Genomic DNA, 19688 nt, shown 5'->3' on the forward strand with positions numbered 1-19688 from the left:
CAAAACGAGACAGGAGCAGGGAAGGAAGGTTGGCAGGAAGTGGGGGTCCTAGGAACTCTTCGAGGGGCCTTTTCCGCGTTTACTTTTCAAGAACAGGGCGCCTCCCAACCCCGGCGCCTGGCAGCAGCAGGCGTGGAGCTCCCAGCCGTCGGTCGGTCGGTCGGCTGAGGGAACCAATGGACAAATCCGGGGGTCGGCAGCTCCCGCACGCAATTCGCTGCGGGCGAGGCCCCCGCAGCCCGGCGCCCCCCGGCGCCTTGGGCCTCAGCCGGAGCCAGGCCGGGGGAGGGACAGCAGCAGGTGACGACCGCAGGGCCGCGGGGCTATAAATAGGGGCGCGCGTCAGCCTCGGCCGGGCGGCGGCCGGCGGGCAGGGGCCTGGTGGGTGGGCAGGGCCAGCGGAGAGCGAGGCGGCGGTGCCATGGGGTCGCGGAGGCCCCTGAGCCGCGAGTGGGGCTCGGGCGTCCGGTCCGGAGCGGGGGGTGACGGCGAGGACGACGGGCCGGCGTGGACCCCCAGCCCGGCCAGCCGCAGCTACCTGCTCAGCGTGCGGCCTGAGACCAGGTGAGTCGCGCCCGAGGGGCCCGGCCGGGCGGCGAGGCCGTTAGCAGGGCCGTCCAGTGGGGCCCCAGGTGCCGGCCCCAGGCACGTGGGTCTCTGGAGGCCTGGATGGGCCTGCGCCCTCGAGCTCTGCGCCCCAAGGCCCGAGGTCTGGGGCCAGGACGGAATGGCCCTCAGGAGCCTCTCCACCCTCATGGCCCTTAGGCCTAGGCCTCTGGCAAAGTGAGTCTCAAAAGAGGAGAAAAGCCCTATTTCGGCGTGATTTCACAGGCTGGGGCCTGGAGGTTCTCTATCTCTCTGCCTCTCCCACTGTCCATCGGCACCCCTCACCTCACACCCCGCTAGTCCCTGGACCGGATTCCACAGTTAGTGATAAGGAAAACCGAGTGGCTGAAATTCCTCTCAGCTGGGAGGGAGGGGGAGAGTACTATCCAGGGTGGGGGTGGCAGGGGAGCCGCGAGGGGGGCTGCTTAGCTCAGAGTAGGGGCAGATTCACCAATAAGAAATCAACCTATGCAAATAAGGTTCTTCCTCTCCGCCGGGACTTTGGTCTTCCTCAGGGCCCTTGTGGGAGCTGGGATGAGGTGCTGGTTGGCCTTGTCTGGAGATGTCAGGATTGAGAGCTTGTGGCTTTGAGGGAGCTATAGCCCTGCCCAATTTGGGGGATTGGGGTGCCAAGGGAGGGGCCTAACTGATGAGCCCTTCACTACTCTTCCAAGAGCTTGAAGAGGTGTGGAGGGTTTGTTTTAGGAGCTAGGCTACCCACAGACATAAAGACACACACACACAGACAATAGAGAGGTGTACAGGCACTCAAAGGCACACAGACACACCCAGACCTGAGTGTTGCCATGGAGATGGGCACTTCCTGCCCCTTCTGGGCAGCTAAGTTTTCCCTCCAACTCTGGAGCCTATTTTCCACAGGGAAATGTGACCGTTTGGCTATTGGAACAGTGATTGTTTCATCTCCCTAGAACTTGGCTTGTTGTATTTATGCAGAAAACAGCCCCTCCCCTCCTCTGAGAAACTGTCTGGACCTCTTGCCCTCTGTTCCTAAGAGAGCTCAAAAACAGGCATCAAGGACATTCAGGAAAAGTCCTGGGCACTTCCTCTTGGATTGGCTGAGTTCTGTTGACCTTGGAGTTGGAAAAGTTCAGATGTAACCGGAACCGGTTTCTTCATAAAACTCGTCAAATGGTGTCACATGTCAGGCAGGGCTGACAGCTGGTGTTAGACTGAGTCAGATTTGACACAGCCCCTGATTCCCAGCAAAAAATGCCCCTTCCTCTTAACTACTGGCTCTATGGAGTGTGGACATTTATTCCAGTTCTTGGTGACACTCACTCCTTTTTGGGGGCCTCAGACTTGTCTCACGCTTGTCTCAATGACTTGTCTGCGCTTTGCCTCTGGAGTCTGGTCTTTGTCAGTTCAAAAGGTGGAGGCAGGGCCCTTCTTGGAGATAGCAGCAATAGAGGGAGGGAAGGAAAGGAGGGAAAGAAGGGAAGAAAGGAAGGGAGGGAAGGAAGAGAGGCTTGAAAATCAGGCAGAATGGAGAGGGGAGGGTGTCTAGTTTATTAGGACAAAGGCTGTTGGGAGAATGGAGACAGTGGTGCTGCCTGGCTGAGCAGCTGTGTGGTAGATGAATCTTAATTATGCACCTGATGAGCACAAAGCAGTGTGCCAGCCTGAGAGCTAGAGGTGGGTGGCTGGCTTAAGTTCCCTTTGGACTTAAATGGGAAGGTTCTTAAAAGGAGGCATTTCATCAAGCCTTTGGAGGGGGCAGGCAGGAGCTGTAGGTGAGAGGGGTTTCTAGCCCAGGACTCCGGGCTGTGTTTTGCCCCTGTAGAGTTTTTTTTACTGTTCCTGTTAGCTGGCCACTGACCCCCACAGGTCCTGAGGGACAAGAAGAGCTGAATTACTGGGAAAAGCTTCTGGCCAAAGAGGGAAGAATGTGAATGGGGCTTTGTGTTGGGGAGGGGGTCAGGAGAACAGCTCCCATTTCTTTTGCCAAGCCTGACTCTTGTGTTGGGGAGAGGCAACCATACAGTCCATTATTGCTCAGAACAACCCCAGTGCCTGTGGGGATGGGGAGAGCCCCAAGAGATAAAAAAGAAACAGGGTCCCTTAAGGAGATCCCTAGCTCCAGCCTAGCTAATAGAGCCTCAGAGTCACCATGTTTTCAAGAGCCCTCACCATCCCACAGTCCTGGCTGAGAGGTAAGCCCTGTCTACATTCACTCTTGGTGCCATCGTTTTTCAGGTCTACGTTTATACATATCTATCATGGAGCTCTTCAGGCATTGTTTTGGTGGGCCCTTGTGAGGATGGGCTGCCTCTGGGACCTGATTGGCAGCTGGCTTGGGGCAGGGTACCAGAAACCTTGGCCCAGATCCCAACCCCCTCTCCCCACCCCAGTCTCTGGAGGAATTTCTAGTCCATAATCGGCTCAAGGATATCTCCAATACCCACTAAGGTCAGAGGCCTGACAGGCAGATAGTTTCACCAGACTATAGGCCCAGCCTCCTAGGTCATCAGCCTCTAGGGCTTCACTCCTATGGGATGGGAGGGTGCAGTGGGTTAGGGTGAGTTAAGGAACCACTAGCTTCTGAGGGATACTCCGAAGTTCCAGAAGTCCCCTTATTTCTTGGAGGTCCTGGCCCATGTGGGTTCAGAGGAGTAGCAGAGCCTGTGACATTCCTATAGACAGCTTTGTAATCTCTGCTGTTCTGCATGAGTCAGGCAGGTCATCTCTTGGAGTGGGGGAGGTCAGGGAAACTGAAGCATCAGGTCAACACTTCCCAAGGGCCTTTTATGTTCAAGAATAGATGAAAGTCAGTTGAGGGTGGGAGCCACCAGCTTCCATGGGCCAGCCCTGGTCCTCTACCCCAACCCCAAGCCCACTTCTCTCTTTTATGTGAGGTGGCCTGCACTTCCTGGTCCTGAATTCCCATTTGGTAAAATAAATGTGGCATTAGGAACTCTTTAAGGCCTTTCTGCCCCAGCATTTGATGTTTCTGATGCTGACTTCTTCAGAGGCAGTAAATGGGGAACCCCCCCAACCACAGCCTGGGTGGGAGTCCTGAGCTTAGCTCTGGCCCAGTAGCAGGGCACAGGCAGGTCCTGGCCTGGCCAACCAAGCATGAAGCCTAGAGAAAGAGGAAAATAGGGCCAGAGAGCAGAGCATCCCAACCAGAAAGCTTCGGGGAGGGGGTGTGTGCATTGGGGGTGTGGAGGAGGGTCACTATTTCAAATCAGAGTCTTACCCACTTGCAGGTGGAGCCTGTGAAATCTGTCATTTTCCTCTCTAAATTAGAGAGCTGACTCACTCCCTCTCCTTCCCAGAGAAGAAATCCAGACCTAACAAAGTAGAAATCTCTCAGCTCTAAGGAGAGGGCTAAAGGAAGTTCATGGTCAGGAAAGGATGGAGTTGGCCGGTGCTTTGGACCTATAGGAGGTTCTGCTCACACGTCCTCCAGAGGGTTTTTAAAGCCCTGAGCAAAAGCAGCTGCACTCTTGCTCTCTTCTTTCCACCCTTTCTGGAGTAGCAGCTCCCTCTGGGGAGCAAGACCCTTCCTGTTTCCCTTCTCTTCCACCCCTCTCTCCCTCCCATTTTTCCTTCTCTAAAACAGCCAGTACCCATAGTATGCCTAGCACTGTGCTAGCTACCAAAGCTATGAACTAGCTAGGTTTGAAACCTGGGTGGACAGAATTTTGTTGAGCAGAAGGAAGGAGGGAGGGCTTTCCAACAGGGAGGACAAAAGTGAAGGCCCAGGGCTGGGAGTAGACATATGCATGCCAGTACAGAGACAGGTCAGGCGGCAATAGAACATGAGTACTGGGAAGTAGAGGGAACCATGGTTTGTAATTGGGGTGTGAGCAGATCAGGAAGGGCCTTAAATAATCAAAGAGATGAGATTCAATATAATAGACAGTGGAGGGATTGTAGCATTTTGTTCAGAGAAGTGGTATAATGTGAGGGGTAAGGAGAAGGCAGTTGAGATGGTCATCAAATATGGAGCCAAGAATAAGGAGCACACCAGCAGGAGTATAGAGAAAAGGGCCAAGAATTGTTGACTGCCTAGATTTAGAGGATGGGGAGAGGGAGGAGTCTAATATGGCAGGTTTTGAGTTTAAGGTTTGGGGGAATGCTGGTGACATCCACAAACCCAGGAGAACTGCAGGGGAAGCCAGGTTTTTGGAAAGAGGATGAGTTTGGTTTTATGGTTAGAAAGAGACAGGATCTCAGGAGAGCTTTCCTAAGGTTTGAGATATAGACCTGGAGTGCCATTGAGCAGGCTGGGCTGCTGGTAAAGAAGGGAGCACTTTTCTCAAGGTACAGACAGCTGAAAAGAGAGAGTATGGATAGGGTGGCCCTGAGATCTCACTAAGATCTGGGGTCCAGGGCCCCACAGGAGGTATTTAGTTTGGGAAAAGTGGAGGGAGAGGTCAAAGTTGGCTTATCCGCTTGAGCTGGATCTCCACAAAGGGGCCATCCTACGTGGGTCCTCACCCGCCAATGGCTTACTGGTCTCTGCTAGAGTCTGCTCCCAGCCTACCCAGGCAGAAGGGATGATGTGTTCTCAAGGCAGAGGGGCCCTGTGCTGGTGTGACTGAGCTGGGTGTATCCAGGCTCCTGCTGAATTAACTGCTTTGTTTTCTCTTCTTCTTTACTCTCCCAGCTGATTTGCCTTGTGTGGCCTACTTAACCGAACTTTAACGTATTAATGGTGGGTGGTCTTCAAGCCACCTGTCTCCTTTCCAGCTGGCTGGCCAGGGGGTTTCCAGGATTGGGGCCTCTTCTCCCCAAAAGGCCCAGGGCTGAAGCTAGAGCTGCCCCTGGGCTAGTGTGCTGCAAGGTGGGAAAATGTGCCAGGTAGCTGCCAGCTCTGCTCTTGCAGACAGTGACCTGAGTGCCTGAGGTACAATTTTCTCAAAGCGCAGCCCCAAGGGACCCTCCTGCCTAACCATTTTCCTGGACTCTGCTGCATCTAATGAGCTCTTGATTTCAGATGCATTGGTGTCCGGTGGTGAGGCCACTCGCTAGCTGGTGCAGGCCAACTAAGACAGCTGGTCCCTTTTAATAGAAAGGCGTCTGAGCCCCAGATGGTGGCCGATTAATACTTCGCAACTGTTGTTGAAATCGCCTCCTCCTCTCCTTGCTTTTTTGGCCTAATGATTCCATTTGCTGTTTTTGCTTAGCTTATCAAGCAACCGGTTGTCTCACCCCAGCTCTGGAAGGTAAACGCACATTGTATTACATTTCTCGGACTGCTTTTTTCTTGGGTCTGGGCCTCTGGGTGACTGCTTGTGCACTAACCAGGCTGCATGGGGTGAGAGGACGGCTGGAGGGTGGGTGAGAGAGGCTGGGTGGGGGAGGCTGTGAGAAGGTACTCACGTAAGTATGGGTCGCACAGGGCCAGGGCTGGTGTTTGCATGGGCCATTTGGAAGGGGTGCAGGGACCCAGGAATAGAGACATTGTCAGGGGTCCCTGAGATGCCTGCAACAGTATCTCTGTGCCCCATGAGGAGACACCATGGGAGCAGAACAGGGAGCCCTTGTCACAGGACCCACCTCTTTCCCAGACCAGGTTTCCATGGTTTTTGTAACCACATATCCAGGTTTGACACTTTATTGTCTGTCTTTTAACCATGGCCACTACCTTTTAAAACATCTTTAATTCCTTAAGTTCTCTTTCTTCCACCTCTTTCTCAGAATTTTCCTTTCCTTTTGTTCCTCCATACCCCTGCAAACCATGAACTTGGTGAGGTTAAGCAACACCATGTTAGCTTGTTCTGCACTAGCTGGATCTGCTCTAGAGCCAGCACAGGGGCTGATTAGGCCCATGGCCAGGGTTTGCGGGTTGAGGCCTGTCCTCTTGCCTCCTGAGCTGGGACAGCTCTCTACCCCCTGGCTGAACTGACTGTTATGATCAAGGTGGGAACGTTTCCTGGCTACTTCCCACCACTTGGGCCTCAGCCCAGACTCTGGTAGATTTGGGGAGAGTTGGCTACAGTTTCTTTACACAGAAAGACTTCTGAGTAGCTAATTGTTCTGTGAATAGCTAACAGTGTCTACCGACGTTGTTAGCACCTACCAGATATGTGGCCATTTGATGAAGGAGAGCATGGGGAACCTTTGTTTTGGGGGGCTCACAATCTGAAGGAGGTGGAAGAGAGTTATATACAACTACTTCAAAGCAGAGTGTGGCAAGTGCTGAAAGAAAGAGGACTGGGAGGCTTACTTAAAACAAGGCAAATAACCAAACTTAAGGGCAGGGTTGAATTCCTTTGAACACCATGAAAACCAAGGATTCTGGTGTTCTTTAGAGACACATGGTTAGGCTGTGATATCCTCGTGCGGTCACAGAGTTGGCAGGACTTAGAGGTGTCAGAATGGGATGAGACATTTCCAGATGTGTAGCCTTCCTGGCTTTTCAGGGAACTGGACACAATACACTCGGAAGCCATCCTATATCAGTGTGGTTTGGAGCATGGAGACAGGAAGCTTGTGACAACAAGAAGCTGTGTGACATTCAGTGGAACATGACAGTGTATGCAGTGACTCTCCTTGTCCCCTCAAATGCATCTCAAACCCACCCCACGGAGGGCTTTCATCTAGTCATGTCTCAGCAGTTACTCATGGTTTTCAAAAATAAATTAAAAAAAAAAAAACTATAGCTTAGGGCCTACGGTGGAAAGTTTGAAAAGATATGTGTTTTTTCCCGTTCAAAAAGAGTAATAAAATAAAATGAATATCTGTTGTTGAATTTCTAGCACTTGCCTCTGCAAATTTTCTTGAAGTGTAGTTCTCATGTTTTCTCACCCAGAAGCTGAAATGATTTTCTTAGACATACCCAATCAGCTTCATCCATAAGAGCCGAAGCCAAAAATTGGATTCAGGGTCATGTTCATGTGTGAGGTAAGATCCAAATTATGTAGGGAGGATATAGTTAGGGATGTTCTGAATTAGTTGCAGAATCGTAGAAGTCCGATTCCTTTGAGCATGGCAGTTTCCTCTAGAAACTGTTGGTAGAGGTTTGGTATTCCCCAAAGTCAGAAATTGTTGTTAGTATGAGGGCAGCAAGAAGCATTTTCAGTTTTACTCCTTAGGTGTTACGGGAGTTGAGAGCTATGTTCTGAAGGACCCTCCATTTCTGAGTGATTTAAGACGGAAAGGAAAGGAAACTTATTAAACAGATGAGTCCTACATGAGAGTGTTGCACAGAGTTTCATGGAAGTTAACTGCAGACCCAACTCAAGTGTTCAAGTCTGTGGGGCTAGTATCCCCTTTCTGAGTAGTCTTTTTGGGAAGGGCTCCTGTCAACTCTCCAAATACCCAGGTATCTGTATTCCTGTGGAGAAGCCAAGGCTGGTCTCCAGTCAGTCCAGAAGTCTTATTTGATTCCACACACTTCCTGGGATGCAGCCTTTCTCCTCAAACTCAAGTCTTTAGTGATATCCACAGAAATGATAAATCGAATGTGGAACCCACCCCCAAAGTGTGTAGGCTGTAGGTCCTGTGCCTGTGCTCCCACAAATTTTCACTCCACCCCCTGGTGAAGAGGTCACCACGTTGCCTTCCTCTGAGGCACAGAGAAAAGTGGCTTTCTCACCACACCTCCTCCTGCTTCTCTTCACTTTGCCCCCTCACAGCCTTCCCTGCTGCTCACATCCGGTGTGTGCGTGGGGAGGGGCAGCACAGACCGTGCACCACACAACCTGGCTATGTGGTTGCGCTTCACACCTAGGAATGCACTTGTGTCTCTGCCGGCCCATCAGAGGGTTTGGCCTGGTGGCTTGCTTCCTGGGCCCAGGAAGGAAATGTCTATAAACCCTGGGCATTTCTGGTGAGTTTGTGCTGGGCTCAGTAAGCCCACAGATGTACCTGAATTCGGGAGACAGTCTGTCACAAAGGAACTAAATGTCCTGGCTTTTGCGGGGTGGACCTGTTTGTGGTTTGGCAGTCCTGCTGGTTGGTTCTGGAGCTGCCAGTCATGTGTTCACTGTAGCATGTGGTAGCCAGGGATGGAGCAGAGTACTGGCTTTCCACTGCAGGTCCAGAGCCCTGGTGGGGTCAGCGTTCATTTGAGTCTCTCTTTTCTGATACCCCTAGGAATGAGAGCCCACCTTTGGGTCTAGGCCCTCGGCACTGGCTGGCTTGTTCTTTGTCCACTGTAGGTCTGTGCCACAAATGCAGGAATTTTTCTTTGGAGCCTATGCTCCAGAAGAAGCCCCTGAGCTCCTAGGACTTGTATATCCTTCAGGGTTGTCCAGCTTTTCCCTCTTTGGCATGAATGGAGGCTCTGCTGTGCTCGGAACTCCATCCCTGAGCCTTGATCTATCCATGTGTATATCTCCTCTATGCAAGAACTTTCTTGGAGACGAAAGGTAGACGGTGAAGCAAGGCCCCCAGTGGGGATGGGGTGGGGATACTTGATCTGGGGTCTTGCATGCTCAGGAGCTTGGCCCATGGTCAGCAGCCTGCCTATTGCAATGGGCCTGGGCCAGGATTTCATTAAGCCCATGGGCACCGTCCCTGCCTGTGAAGTGGCCAAGAGGCCCAGACTTCCTTGAAGAAAGAGTTGCCTAGGTACTGTGGCCATGGCCATAGGATGATGAATGGACATTGCAAAGGTAGAGATTCAGGCTGCCTTCGACAAGGCCAGGCTGTGGTGTATTTTGGGGGGTGGGCTGTTCTGAATAGCTCTTTGCCCTTCCTAGGAGCACCTTCTGCTCCATCATTGCTCAGCTAACAGAGGAGACCCAGCCGCTATTCGAGACCACACTCAAGTCCCGGGCTGTATCTGAGGACAGCGACGTCAGGTTCACCTGCATCGTCACAGGTAATGAGGCTGACTGTGTGCTCCACGCCAGGGCTTCTGCAAAGAGCAGGGTCCAAGGCGGCTGTGGAAGCTGGCATGGTGTGGGAGTTGGCTGTGTGCATAAAACTGCAAGTTCACATTTGCTTTCTTAGCTTTCTCCCCGGGTTAATCTGCCTGCGTGTGCTGGGGTTTTCCTTTCTCCTCCCATTCTGGGACCACACCCTGCTTGTCTTTAAATCCTGCCCTCTGTAAAGATTCCTCACCCTCAGGTATACATACATGTCTGATGAATCTTAGTTCTGAGAACAGAAATTGTTCTCAAATTGAAAGTGAGCTTTGGGGCTAGCTCCCTGAGTGGCCCATTTTATAGGTGAGTAGGTTGAGGCTTGAGAGACTCAAGCCTGAGAGGCAGTAAAGTGTGGCAATTACGAGTACAGACCCTGGAGCTGGACTGCCTGGTTTGGAAGCCTGGCTCATCCGCTTTCCAATGATATGATACCAAGTTACATGAACTGTTTGTCCCTTAGTTGCCTCATCTATCAAGTGGGGATAATAATAATACTAATTTCATAGTTTTTTTTTTTTTGTGAGGATTGAATGAGTTAATACATGCAAAACTTTTGGAATAGTACTTGGCATATAGTAAGTATCTTATTAGTACTAAGTTAATTAAGACTGTCATTATTTGCACATCACTGAGTTCAGCAATGGTGTTTGAAGCAACAGAAAGACAGTTGGCAGAACTGGAAGCAGAGTGATATTCCTTGGAGGGGGAGTAATAGAAGAGTGAGAGTGCTGGGAAGCTGGCTCCAGGCATTGCTCTTCCCCTAGACTTCCAGGCAAAGCCTCCTGTTGAACCGACCTGATCTGATTTAGACACCCATGGGCACCTGCCCTCCCAGCTCTGCAACCACAAGGTCAAGGGATCCAGCTCAAGGTTCCCACTGAGAACCTGTTTCTTCTGTAAACCAAGGGCATTGGATCAGAAACTTTCTAGGTGGCTTCAAGTTATGACATTCCCTGATTCTGGGGGTCTTGTCTGCCCCAGCCAGCTAACAGCTTGTTTTGGCATTGGGTTCCCTTGGGTAGTTTTCACTTTAACCCAGAACCCTCTGAGCTCCAGGCTGAAAACGCTCTGTTCCAGGGGACGCAGGGACATGCCTGTATCCCTTACCTTTGTACAGCACATTACATCTTGCAAAGTTCATCTGTTTCCATTGTCATTGACTTACAACAACTCCATGAGGTAAGTGCTATAATTAGTTAAGTTTTACAAAAGAGGAAACTGGGGCGGGGCGGGGGGGCTTAGGTGACTTGCCAGTGTCTACAGAGCTGGTGAGGAGTTACTACTTTTCCTCTCTGTGGCGGCTGGCACTGCTGGCCTCTGCCTGTGTTTCCTGTTACCGTGGCACTCTCAGGTTTTAGAAAAACCCGGCTCTTTCACAACTCCATGCTTTTGCGTATGCTGTTTTCTCTGTCTAGAAAGTCCTTGCTGCTTCTTTTTGAAGATTTTGTTTTATCAAATTAATACATGCACAAAGTTTAAGACTTCAAATTATACCAAAAAGCAGATATCAAAATACAGCAATTTGCCACTCCCATCCATTTGTTTTTCCAGAAGCAACCATTTTCAGCTTTTAGCTGTTTTCTTCTGGGCTGTATCCATTTCCACAATGCTAATATGTGATATGTGAATGCTGCTAACTTTTCAGTCTTCAATTTTAGATGTTCTCTAAATTGTCTTCCTGTTATGGTAGATAGGAAATTAGCTCTCTTAATTCACCATTTTCCCTGCCTTACCTCACATATCCTCTCAATCTAGTTACATCATAATTTTGCTTAAATCAATATTTATTGGTTATCTTATTATGCCTATGCCAATATTATGTATAACTGAACACTGTAGTATATTATGATTACATTTCTTTTTTTTTTAAGTTAATACTTTCCTTACTTTCATTTTTTTTTGTACCTATTGATAATTTTTCTTATACTTTCTATAGCCTCCTAATTGTATTTTTCCACAAGATCAATGTTATCAATAATCTGTCAGTTACTTTCCTTGGAGACACCCTTCTTGGAGATCTCTATTCTTCGATCTGAACACCAGTTCAGTCTTTAAGGTCTGATGCACAGCTGTTATCTTCGGTTTTCCGTTTGCCTTTCTCCTGGGTTTGATTCAGTTCCCTGGATCTCATGTCTTTATCTTTCTTAGTTTGCTCCCTGGCTTCGTTGACCGACATCCTCCAGTAGTTTCGTCAGGTCCTAAAGCTGGTACAACAGTAGAGGACATTGCGATGACAGCTCTTGACCAGTCTATTCTTTGAGTCACTCTGCTCCGATATAAATTAGTTGCCCTCTGTGTCTGATACACAGCTGTCACGCTAGGATCTCCCTGTATCACTATCCTGTACAGCCCCTTTACCTGTCTTCTGTGATGAATTTCCTGTTTTTTTCATTCCACATTTTCCTCTTTTTCGGTTTGCATTCTTGTTTTGGTAGCTTCCTAGAAAGAGTACACAGGAACTCCTGTTAGGTTCCTTGTGTCTAAAAATGTCTTTCTTGAAGGAGAGGTAGGCTGGGTATAGAATTTTAAGTTGCAAATAATTTTCTTTAAGAATTTTGAAGATGTTGTTCCTTTGTCTTCTTGCTTCCAATTGTTGCTTTTGACAGTGGGAAGATGTGTGACCAGTTTTTCTCTCTGGAAGCATGTAACATCTCTTTGTCCCCAGTGTTCTGAAATTTCATAGTGATTTACCTTTTTTTATTGTTGTAAAAATATATAACACATTTGTCAATTCAACTTAATGATTTATCTTGATATGGATGTCTTTTCATGCTGTGGCATGCTTGAAGGCTTTCAGTCTGGTGATAACCTTTAATGCTAGGAAATGTGGGATTATTTTGATGTTGATTTCTTCCTCTCATTTTCTCTGTTCTCACTTTCTGCAACTCTTGTTATTTGGATGTATGCTCCCCTGGACTGGTTCTTTTATTTTCTTATCCTTTCATCTCTCTGTCTTTTTGCTCTACTTTCTGGGAGATTGCCTCAATTCTATCTTTCAACCCTTCTACTGATTTTTTAAAATTTCTAAGAGCTCTTTTTTTTTTTGTCCATTTCTTTTGCATCCTGCTCTTTTCATGAATGTAGTGTAGTATCTTGTGTTAGATCTCTGAATCTATTAATGGTAGCTGTCAAAAAATTTCCTTCTTGCATAGTTCGTTTCCTACAATTTGCTTTTTTGTGTAATTTTTTTTTTTTTTTTATCCTTAATCTTCCATTTATAGTCTTTCCTCAGATATCTAGGAATTCCTGGCTGTCAGATAATGGTTAAAGACTAAAGACCAAAAAGCTGATTGGAAGTTCTGAACAAGTAGGAGGGTCCTAAAAGTTAGATTTCTACTGTAGGGTGATCTGGGTGACTACTATTGGGAACTGCCAAAGTAAGTTTCTTTAGTTTCTTCCTCTTGTATATTTAGATTCCCTAGTGAATACTCTTCCAGTATCTTGCTTGAAGGATAAAGATTTTTTGGGAGCTACCCAGATTTAGAAGATTGGGATGGGCTGTCCACATAACCCATTTATCTTCTATGTATTGTTATTACATTTTCCTGTTTTCCATAGAGTAGGTATGCCCTCAGCTGCGCTGCCTTATTCTTAGTCCACACTTTTGCCTTTCCAGATAATAAACCTCACCTTTGGCTGAGGTAGGGAAGGAACAGTCACCAAGTGGGTTAGAGTGAGTGAGGGAATCAAGAGATCTAATTGCTTTTCAAGAAACTTTTAACCAGTCCTTCTTCCCTTTGGCCCCAGTTCCAAAGTTACCTGGTTGCCAGTTCTCATGCCTTTTGGGAATTTTCTGGTATTAAAAGAGTCATTCTCTGTTTTCCCCACTGCTAGCTTTAGGGTACCCTGGTGGCATAGTGTTTAAGTGCTACGGCTGCTAACCAAAGGGCTGGCAGTTCGAATCCGCCAGGTGCTCCTTGGAAACTCTATGGGGCAGTTCTACACCGTCCTATAGGGTTGCTATGAGTCGGAATCGACTTGAGGGCACCAGGTGAACTGGGTGAGCTTAGGGTTAAGCTTCCTTGGGTTTGCTAAATCAGTTTCTACCTATCTATCTGCTTCCCAAGTTTCAAAATCTTGTTTTCTTCTTGCCTGTTCTCCCCATCTTTGTGATTTTATATCTTTTTAAAAAGTCCCTTTAATGTAGTTTTGAAGTTCTGGTGGCACAGTGGTTAAGAGCTCAGCTGCTAACCGAAACACTGGCAGTTTGAATATATCACTGCTCTTTGGAAACCCTGTGGGGCAATTCTGCTCTGTCCTGTAGGGTCGCTGTGAGTCGCAATCAGCTTGGCAGCAATGGGTTCGGTTGGTTTTTCTTAGTGTGGTTTTTGTGGGTTTTGGAGAAGGAGTAAAAATAGGTAGCATATTTATTCTGCCTTTTTAGCTAGAAGCCTGCTCCTTCTTTGCCTGGAAAATACCTTCTCCTCTTTCAAGGCCTGGTTCAAATGGCTCATCCTCTGTGAGGTCATCTCCAGCATTTCCAGGGAGAGCTCTTGCTTTATCCTCCATGGCACAGTTTCTTTGTTTACACTTCTCTCTTTCTACTAAGGCCATGCAATCTGTGAGGATAGGGAGCACACCTGATGCCTCTTGCCTCACTGGAGATGGCACACAGAAGACACTCAATACATATTTGCCAGGTGACCCAAGTGAACCCTGACTGTTCTGATGATAAAGTCATTATCTTTTCCATTTTTCACATGGCATCTCATGTTGCAGTGTTGGTGCCTTGGTAACAGCAGCAGCAGCCGAGGCCTGGGGACACAGGAGAGGTCCAGGCATCAGGGATGGCCCCCGCTTCTCACCTTCTTCCTTTCAACCCTTTGAAGCCATGGACACTAGGAGTAAGGTGGAGAAGCCAGGCATGAGTCTGGCTTATTTAATCTTGGGTATTTTATTGACTGTGAATCCCGACATTACTGTGGGAGTAGGCTTTTCCCTATTTCAAGCCCAACCCAAAAGAGAAAATTTCTACCTGCTTAGTGCCGTGATACCCATGTCTCATGATGACCGGCCAGGGCCATGGTCTTCAGGGGCACCTACTGTGCTTTTATCTACAACATTATCATCTCTGTCTCCATTATCCATACTTAGTCCATTGTTGTATCCCACCATTCTTTCCCCTTCTCACCCCTACATACATCAAAAAATCTCAAGTTTTCAGATTTTTATGTAGCTGATTAGGAAAGAGGTCGTTATGATCACCACAGTCAGTATACTGTAAACAAGTCTTCTCCAATTAGCAAGGAGAAAATATAGACTGGAGGGCAGGGGAAAGGTTCCTGTAGGTGGGGGAGGAATGATACAGAAGTATCAGAGAACAAAGGAAATAGGGTTGAAAGTTGGGTCTCCCTAGCCCTGAAATACGAACAGTACATGGATCTATGGCCGAGACTGGCCTCCATGTGACACTGGCCTGGTGATCCTGGCTTGTCTTCGTGGAGATAGAGTGACCATACATACTCTCCTTCTCCCCAGCTTTCTCCCAGCCTGTCTGTAGCATCCCCTAAAGGAGGCTGTGGAGGCTCAGCCCACCAGGGCCCTGCCAGGCATAGGTGATGCTTTACTGGTGGGCATCTCTGCCAGTGCCCCTGTTGGCTGGCTTATGAAGGAAGCCCTTAGGGGCTTGGAGAAGGGACATAGGTCCCCTGTCAATTCTTTTCACTCAGGATGTGATGAGGAGAAGGGAAGACCACAGACTCTAGTACCACTGGGAGCTCTCCTGGCCAGGCTGAGGGGGTGTGTGTATGCACCCTGCCTGTGGGCATGCCTGCATGTGCGTGCATGCGTGTGCAGTTGTCAGCTTTTGTGTGGTTTAGAATATAGTTTGCATTACTGAGGGGACAAGGAAATGCTTTCTTCCAAAATAAATTTCTTCTAAAGCCCACTGTTACTATGGAACCCTAAGCTGTCCCCACTGTGAAAAGAGGCACCAGAGGGTGGTGTGGAGAATGAGGCTCAGCCTTGGGGTTGTAGGGTCCATTCAGCACCCCCTAAACCTCCTTGCCAACCCTTGCCCCCAGTCCCAGCCTGACTATACTTAGATGCCCTGGAGGCTGAGGCCATGCTGGCAGGTCATGGGCAGGGAGACTCTGGCGGGGACCTCACAGGGATGAGATCATCCCACGGGATGGTGAGGACACCTGTGCTGGCCACCCGCACAGTGGTGCAACCAGGGACTTTAGCTCACAGTGGAAACACCATGCTCGTTTTACAGCCAGGGCTGCCCAGACTGTGTTCCTGGCCAACCCAGCTGTATCCTTGCCTCCCCTGTTCCCTGCTTCTGTACACAGGTCCCCCATGTGCTCTCTGCCTTCACCCACATGCCTCTGTGTTGTTATTCTTTATCGGGCATGTCCTTCCCATCTACCTCTTGTTTGTTCATTTGCTCACTCATTTACTCATTCATCCAACAGAGTTTTATTAAGTACATACGCCTCTATGGAAATATCAGACCCACGAGAACAGAGGCTACCCTGTGTTATTCACTGGTATATCACCAGGCACTGTTGTAGGTGGTGGGGATATAGCAGTGAACAAGATATGATTCCTGCCCACATGGGACATAAGTCTAGTCGGGGAGGACGGGTATGGAAATAGCCAATGACGGTGTCGTGATTAGAGCCATGATGGGGAAGTAGAGGCCATGGTAAAGCTGGGGTGAGGGGGGCGGCGAGCACCAAACCATTTTCTGAAATTCTGCTCATCCTTCAAGGTCTAGTTCCAATGCCGCTTATGCTATAAAGCCATTCCTGCTTCCCCAAGTGGAGGTGATCGCTTCCTTCCCTGCACACTTGAGCCCTTTATTTGTGTATTGCTTCATTTATTCATCTGTAAAGATTTAATGAGTGTTGATTCCATACAACAGTGAGCTCTGGTGGTACAGTGGTTAAAGTGCTCAGCTGCTAGTCAAAAGGTTGGTGGTTCAAACCTACCAGCTGCTCCTCAGGAGCAAGATGTGGCAGGTTGTTTCAGTAAAGAGCTACAGCCTTAGAAACCGTTTTGGGCAGTTCTACTCTGTCCTGTAGGGTCACTGTGAGTTGGAATTATCTTGATGGCAGTGGGTTTGGTTTTTGGTTTGGATTCCATACAAGGATTACTCTAGAAACTGGTGATACAGTGGTGAATAACACAGAGTAGCCTCTGCTCTCATGGGTCTGATATTTCTATAGAGGGGTGGGTAGGAGAGGATAGACAATAAACTAACAAACTCATACATATACAATATGTCCGATAGGGATGTGTTCTATGGAGAAAAACAAACAGAGAAGAGGATTAAGAAGTGCCAGGGAGGGAGAGTTGCTGTTTTACGTAGGTTTGTACGCAAGGCCTCTCTAGGGAGGTAATAGGTGGACGGGTTGGATGCTTGCACGGGTGTTAGAGTAGGAATCAGCAGGATTGCAGGGCTGCAGTGCAGCAAGCAAGGGGGAGAGTGGTAGGAAACAAGGCCAGAGAGGTAATGGGGGCTAAGTCATGTGGCCCTGGTTGAAATGGAGGGCACTGGGGCGTGTTGTGAGAGGCCCAGGTGGCGGAGTGGTTAAGAGCTCTGTTGCTAACTGAAAGGTTGGCATTTTGAAACCACCTGCAGGACAAAGATGTGGCAGGCTGCTTCTGTGAAGATTTACACCTTGGAGACCTTGTGGGGGCAGTTCTACTCTGTCTTCTAGGGTTGCTATGAGTCAGAATCAACTCAACGGCAGTGGGTTTTGGTTTTTGGGGTGTTTTGCAAACAGTTAAGCATTTGGCTGCTAACCAAAAGGTTCGAGGTTCAAGTCCATCCAGAGATGCCTCAGAAGTAAGGCCTGGTAATCTACTCCTGAAAAACCAGTCATTGAAAACTCTACGGAGCACAGTCCTACTGTGACATGCATGGGGTTGTCATAAGCTGGAGCCGACTTGATGATAATGGGTTGGAGGTGTTTTGAGCAGAGGTGCTATGTGACCTGATTTTGAGAGGAATCGCTCTGGCTGTTGTGTTGTGAATGGGCTGAAGAGGGGCCAGGATGGAAGTAGTAAGATCAGGGAGGAGGTTTTTGCAAAAATGGAGGTTGAGATGATGTTTATGTGGACCAGGTTGGTGGTGATGACAAGAAGTGATCATATTCTGGATATATTCTGAAAGGAGGACCCGATAGGATGGCCCAGTGAAATAGATGTGATAAAAGAGAGGAAAAAAGGATTACTTCAGAGTTTTTGGCCTGAGCCAAATTAAAAGGATGAAGTTACCATTTACTCTGAGGTATGCGGGAGCTGGCTTGGAAAAGGAAATAGGGGGTTTGTCTTGGGACGTGTTAAGTTTGATTCCTATTAAATCTCTAAGTGGAGATTCAGATATGCAGTCAAAAATAAGCACCAGTAGTTTGGGGAGAGGTCTGGGCTGGTGATATAAATTTGGGTGCCATCAGCATAAGATATTTAAAAGCCATGAGACAGGATTAGATCCCCTAGGTTGTGTGTGTGGACAAAGAATGGACAGTGGCTCTGAGGCCTGAACTCTGGAGCATTCTAACATTTACAGGTCTTGGTAATGAACGAGATTGAAGAAAGGGGCCAGTGAATTAGGAGGAACACCAAGAGGGAGAGGCGTCCCAGAATCCAAGTGGAAAGGGCTTCAGAAAGTGGGGTCAGTGCTGCTGGTAGATTGGATAGATGAGGCATAAGGGTCCACCGTTGGGTTTGGCAATGTGCAAGTCATGGGTGACCTTGACAGAAGCAGTTTTGGAGCTATGGCGAGGACAAAAGCCCAATTTGAGGAGAGGAAGTGAAGACAGTGGGTACAGATAACTCTTTTGATGAGTTGTTCCATAAAGGAGAGAGCAGAGAAATTTGTGCTGGAGGACGTGGGGTCAGAGGAAGTTGTTTTTAGAGAGGGGAGACAATACAACTTCTTGTATGCTGATGGGAATAAGATAATAGAGAGGAAAGGTTTGACCATGCAGGAGAGTTTGGGGTAATTGTTAGAGAGATGTCCTTGTTTAGGCAAGCAGAGATGGGATCTAGTAGAAAGGTGGGTTTAGATGGGAGTGGAGGCAGTTTATCCACAGACGATAGAGAAGGCCGAGCGTATGTGTACAGATGCAGGTGCATTGCCACCTTGTGTGGGTACATGTCTTATCTTTTCTCTTATACAATAAGTACACTGAAAGCAATTGGTCTTACATGCTCTGTGTCTTCATAGCCTAGCTTGGCAGTCAGCAAGTACTTAATTGTTTGTGTGTATGTATTTCTGAGTGAATGTGTTGTTTTAGGAGTTCCTGGGTGGTGCAAATGGTTAAGTGCTCAACTACTAACTGAAAGGTTGGTGGGTTGAATATTTCTAACAGGTAATGAAAATCAACTGGAACCAGCTTAAGAAATGAAGCAGAATTCATTTGTAAGGTTAAAAGGGCTTCTTATGGAAATGACAACCAGGAATGCAGCTGTGCCCAGGCAAGGGATGGAATCAGTATTTGGAAGAATGTTGGAATTCTGTCTCTCATCTCTTATTCTATACTGAATATCAACTTCATGGTTCTGTTTCATTGCAGACCAGCTTTGTCTGCTTCTCAGTCCATGTGGTGGAATATGGCTGCCCTATGTCTCCATTTCTAGACCATTTCTAGACCAATCAGCTATTTTGGAACTGGCCTTCCTACATCCTTCTGCTTCCTTCTCAGGATACCCGGAGCCGGAGGTCACCTGGTACAAGGATGACACTGAACTGGACCGCTACTGTGGCTTGCCAAAATACAAGATCACTCACCAGGGCAACCGCCACACCCTGCAGCTCTACAGGTGAGGGAAAGGGACTTGGTCCATCTCTCTGCCCTCCAGAGGGCCCTATGGCTCTGAGCCTACCCTCAGAAATGGAGTCTGCTGGATGAAGTTGCCCAGGCAGAACTGGGGGTGGAGGGCGGGGTTCTGCTGCTGAGTTGTACCACCTGGTGAACCTGTCTGCCTGCCAGTACCTGGGATCTTCTAAGGCCAGGGTGGGAGTATTCCTGACAGCCAGAATGCTGAGTGCAACCAGAGGAGGTCCTGACCCATAGAAACATTGTCCGTGAGGTCAGCCGCCAAAAAAAGCTACTGTGTCATCCTTACTTCACAAAGGGCTGTTTGGGTCACTTGTTTCTGAAAGAAACTCTCCTGGGCCCTGAGTCTAATCCCTCTGGGGACAGTGTGATCTTGGTCAGCTCCCGCCCTCTCTCCAGCCTCAGTTTCCTCAACTGTAACCAAGAGTGTTGGGTGTGGTGATGTCTG

General features: G+C 48.5%; 1 protein-coding gene across 1 annotated transcript in view; it reads left to right on the forward strand.

The window, feature by feature from the left end:
- Positions 1–421: 421 nt before the first annotated feature.
- ALPK3 (alpha kinase 3) overlaps positions 422–19688 on the forward strand; it is a 47802-nt gene continuing 28535 nt past the window's right edge. Inside the window, exons 1-3 of the mRNA XM_064267081.1 lie at positions 422–564; positions 9282–9403; positions 19106–19223. Coding sequence (XP_064123151.1) covers positions 422–564; positions 9282–9403; positions 19106–19223 — 383 coding nt within the window. The remainder of the gene's footprint in view (positions 565–9281; positions 9404–19105; positions 19224–19688) is intronic.

Source organism: Loxodonta africana, chromosome 13 (genome assembly GCF_030014295.1).
Source record: "Loxodonta africana isolate mLoxAfr1 chromosome 13, mLoxAfr1.hap2, whole genome shotgun sequence".
In the NCBI taxonomy this organism is placed as follows: Eukaryota; Metazoa; Chordata; class Mammalia; order Proboscidea; family Elephantidae; genus Loxodonta; species Loxodonta africana.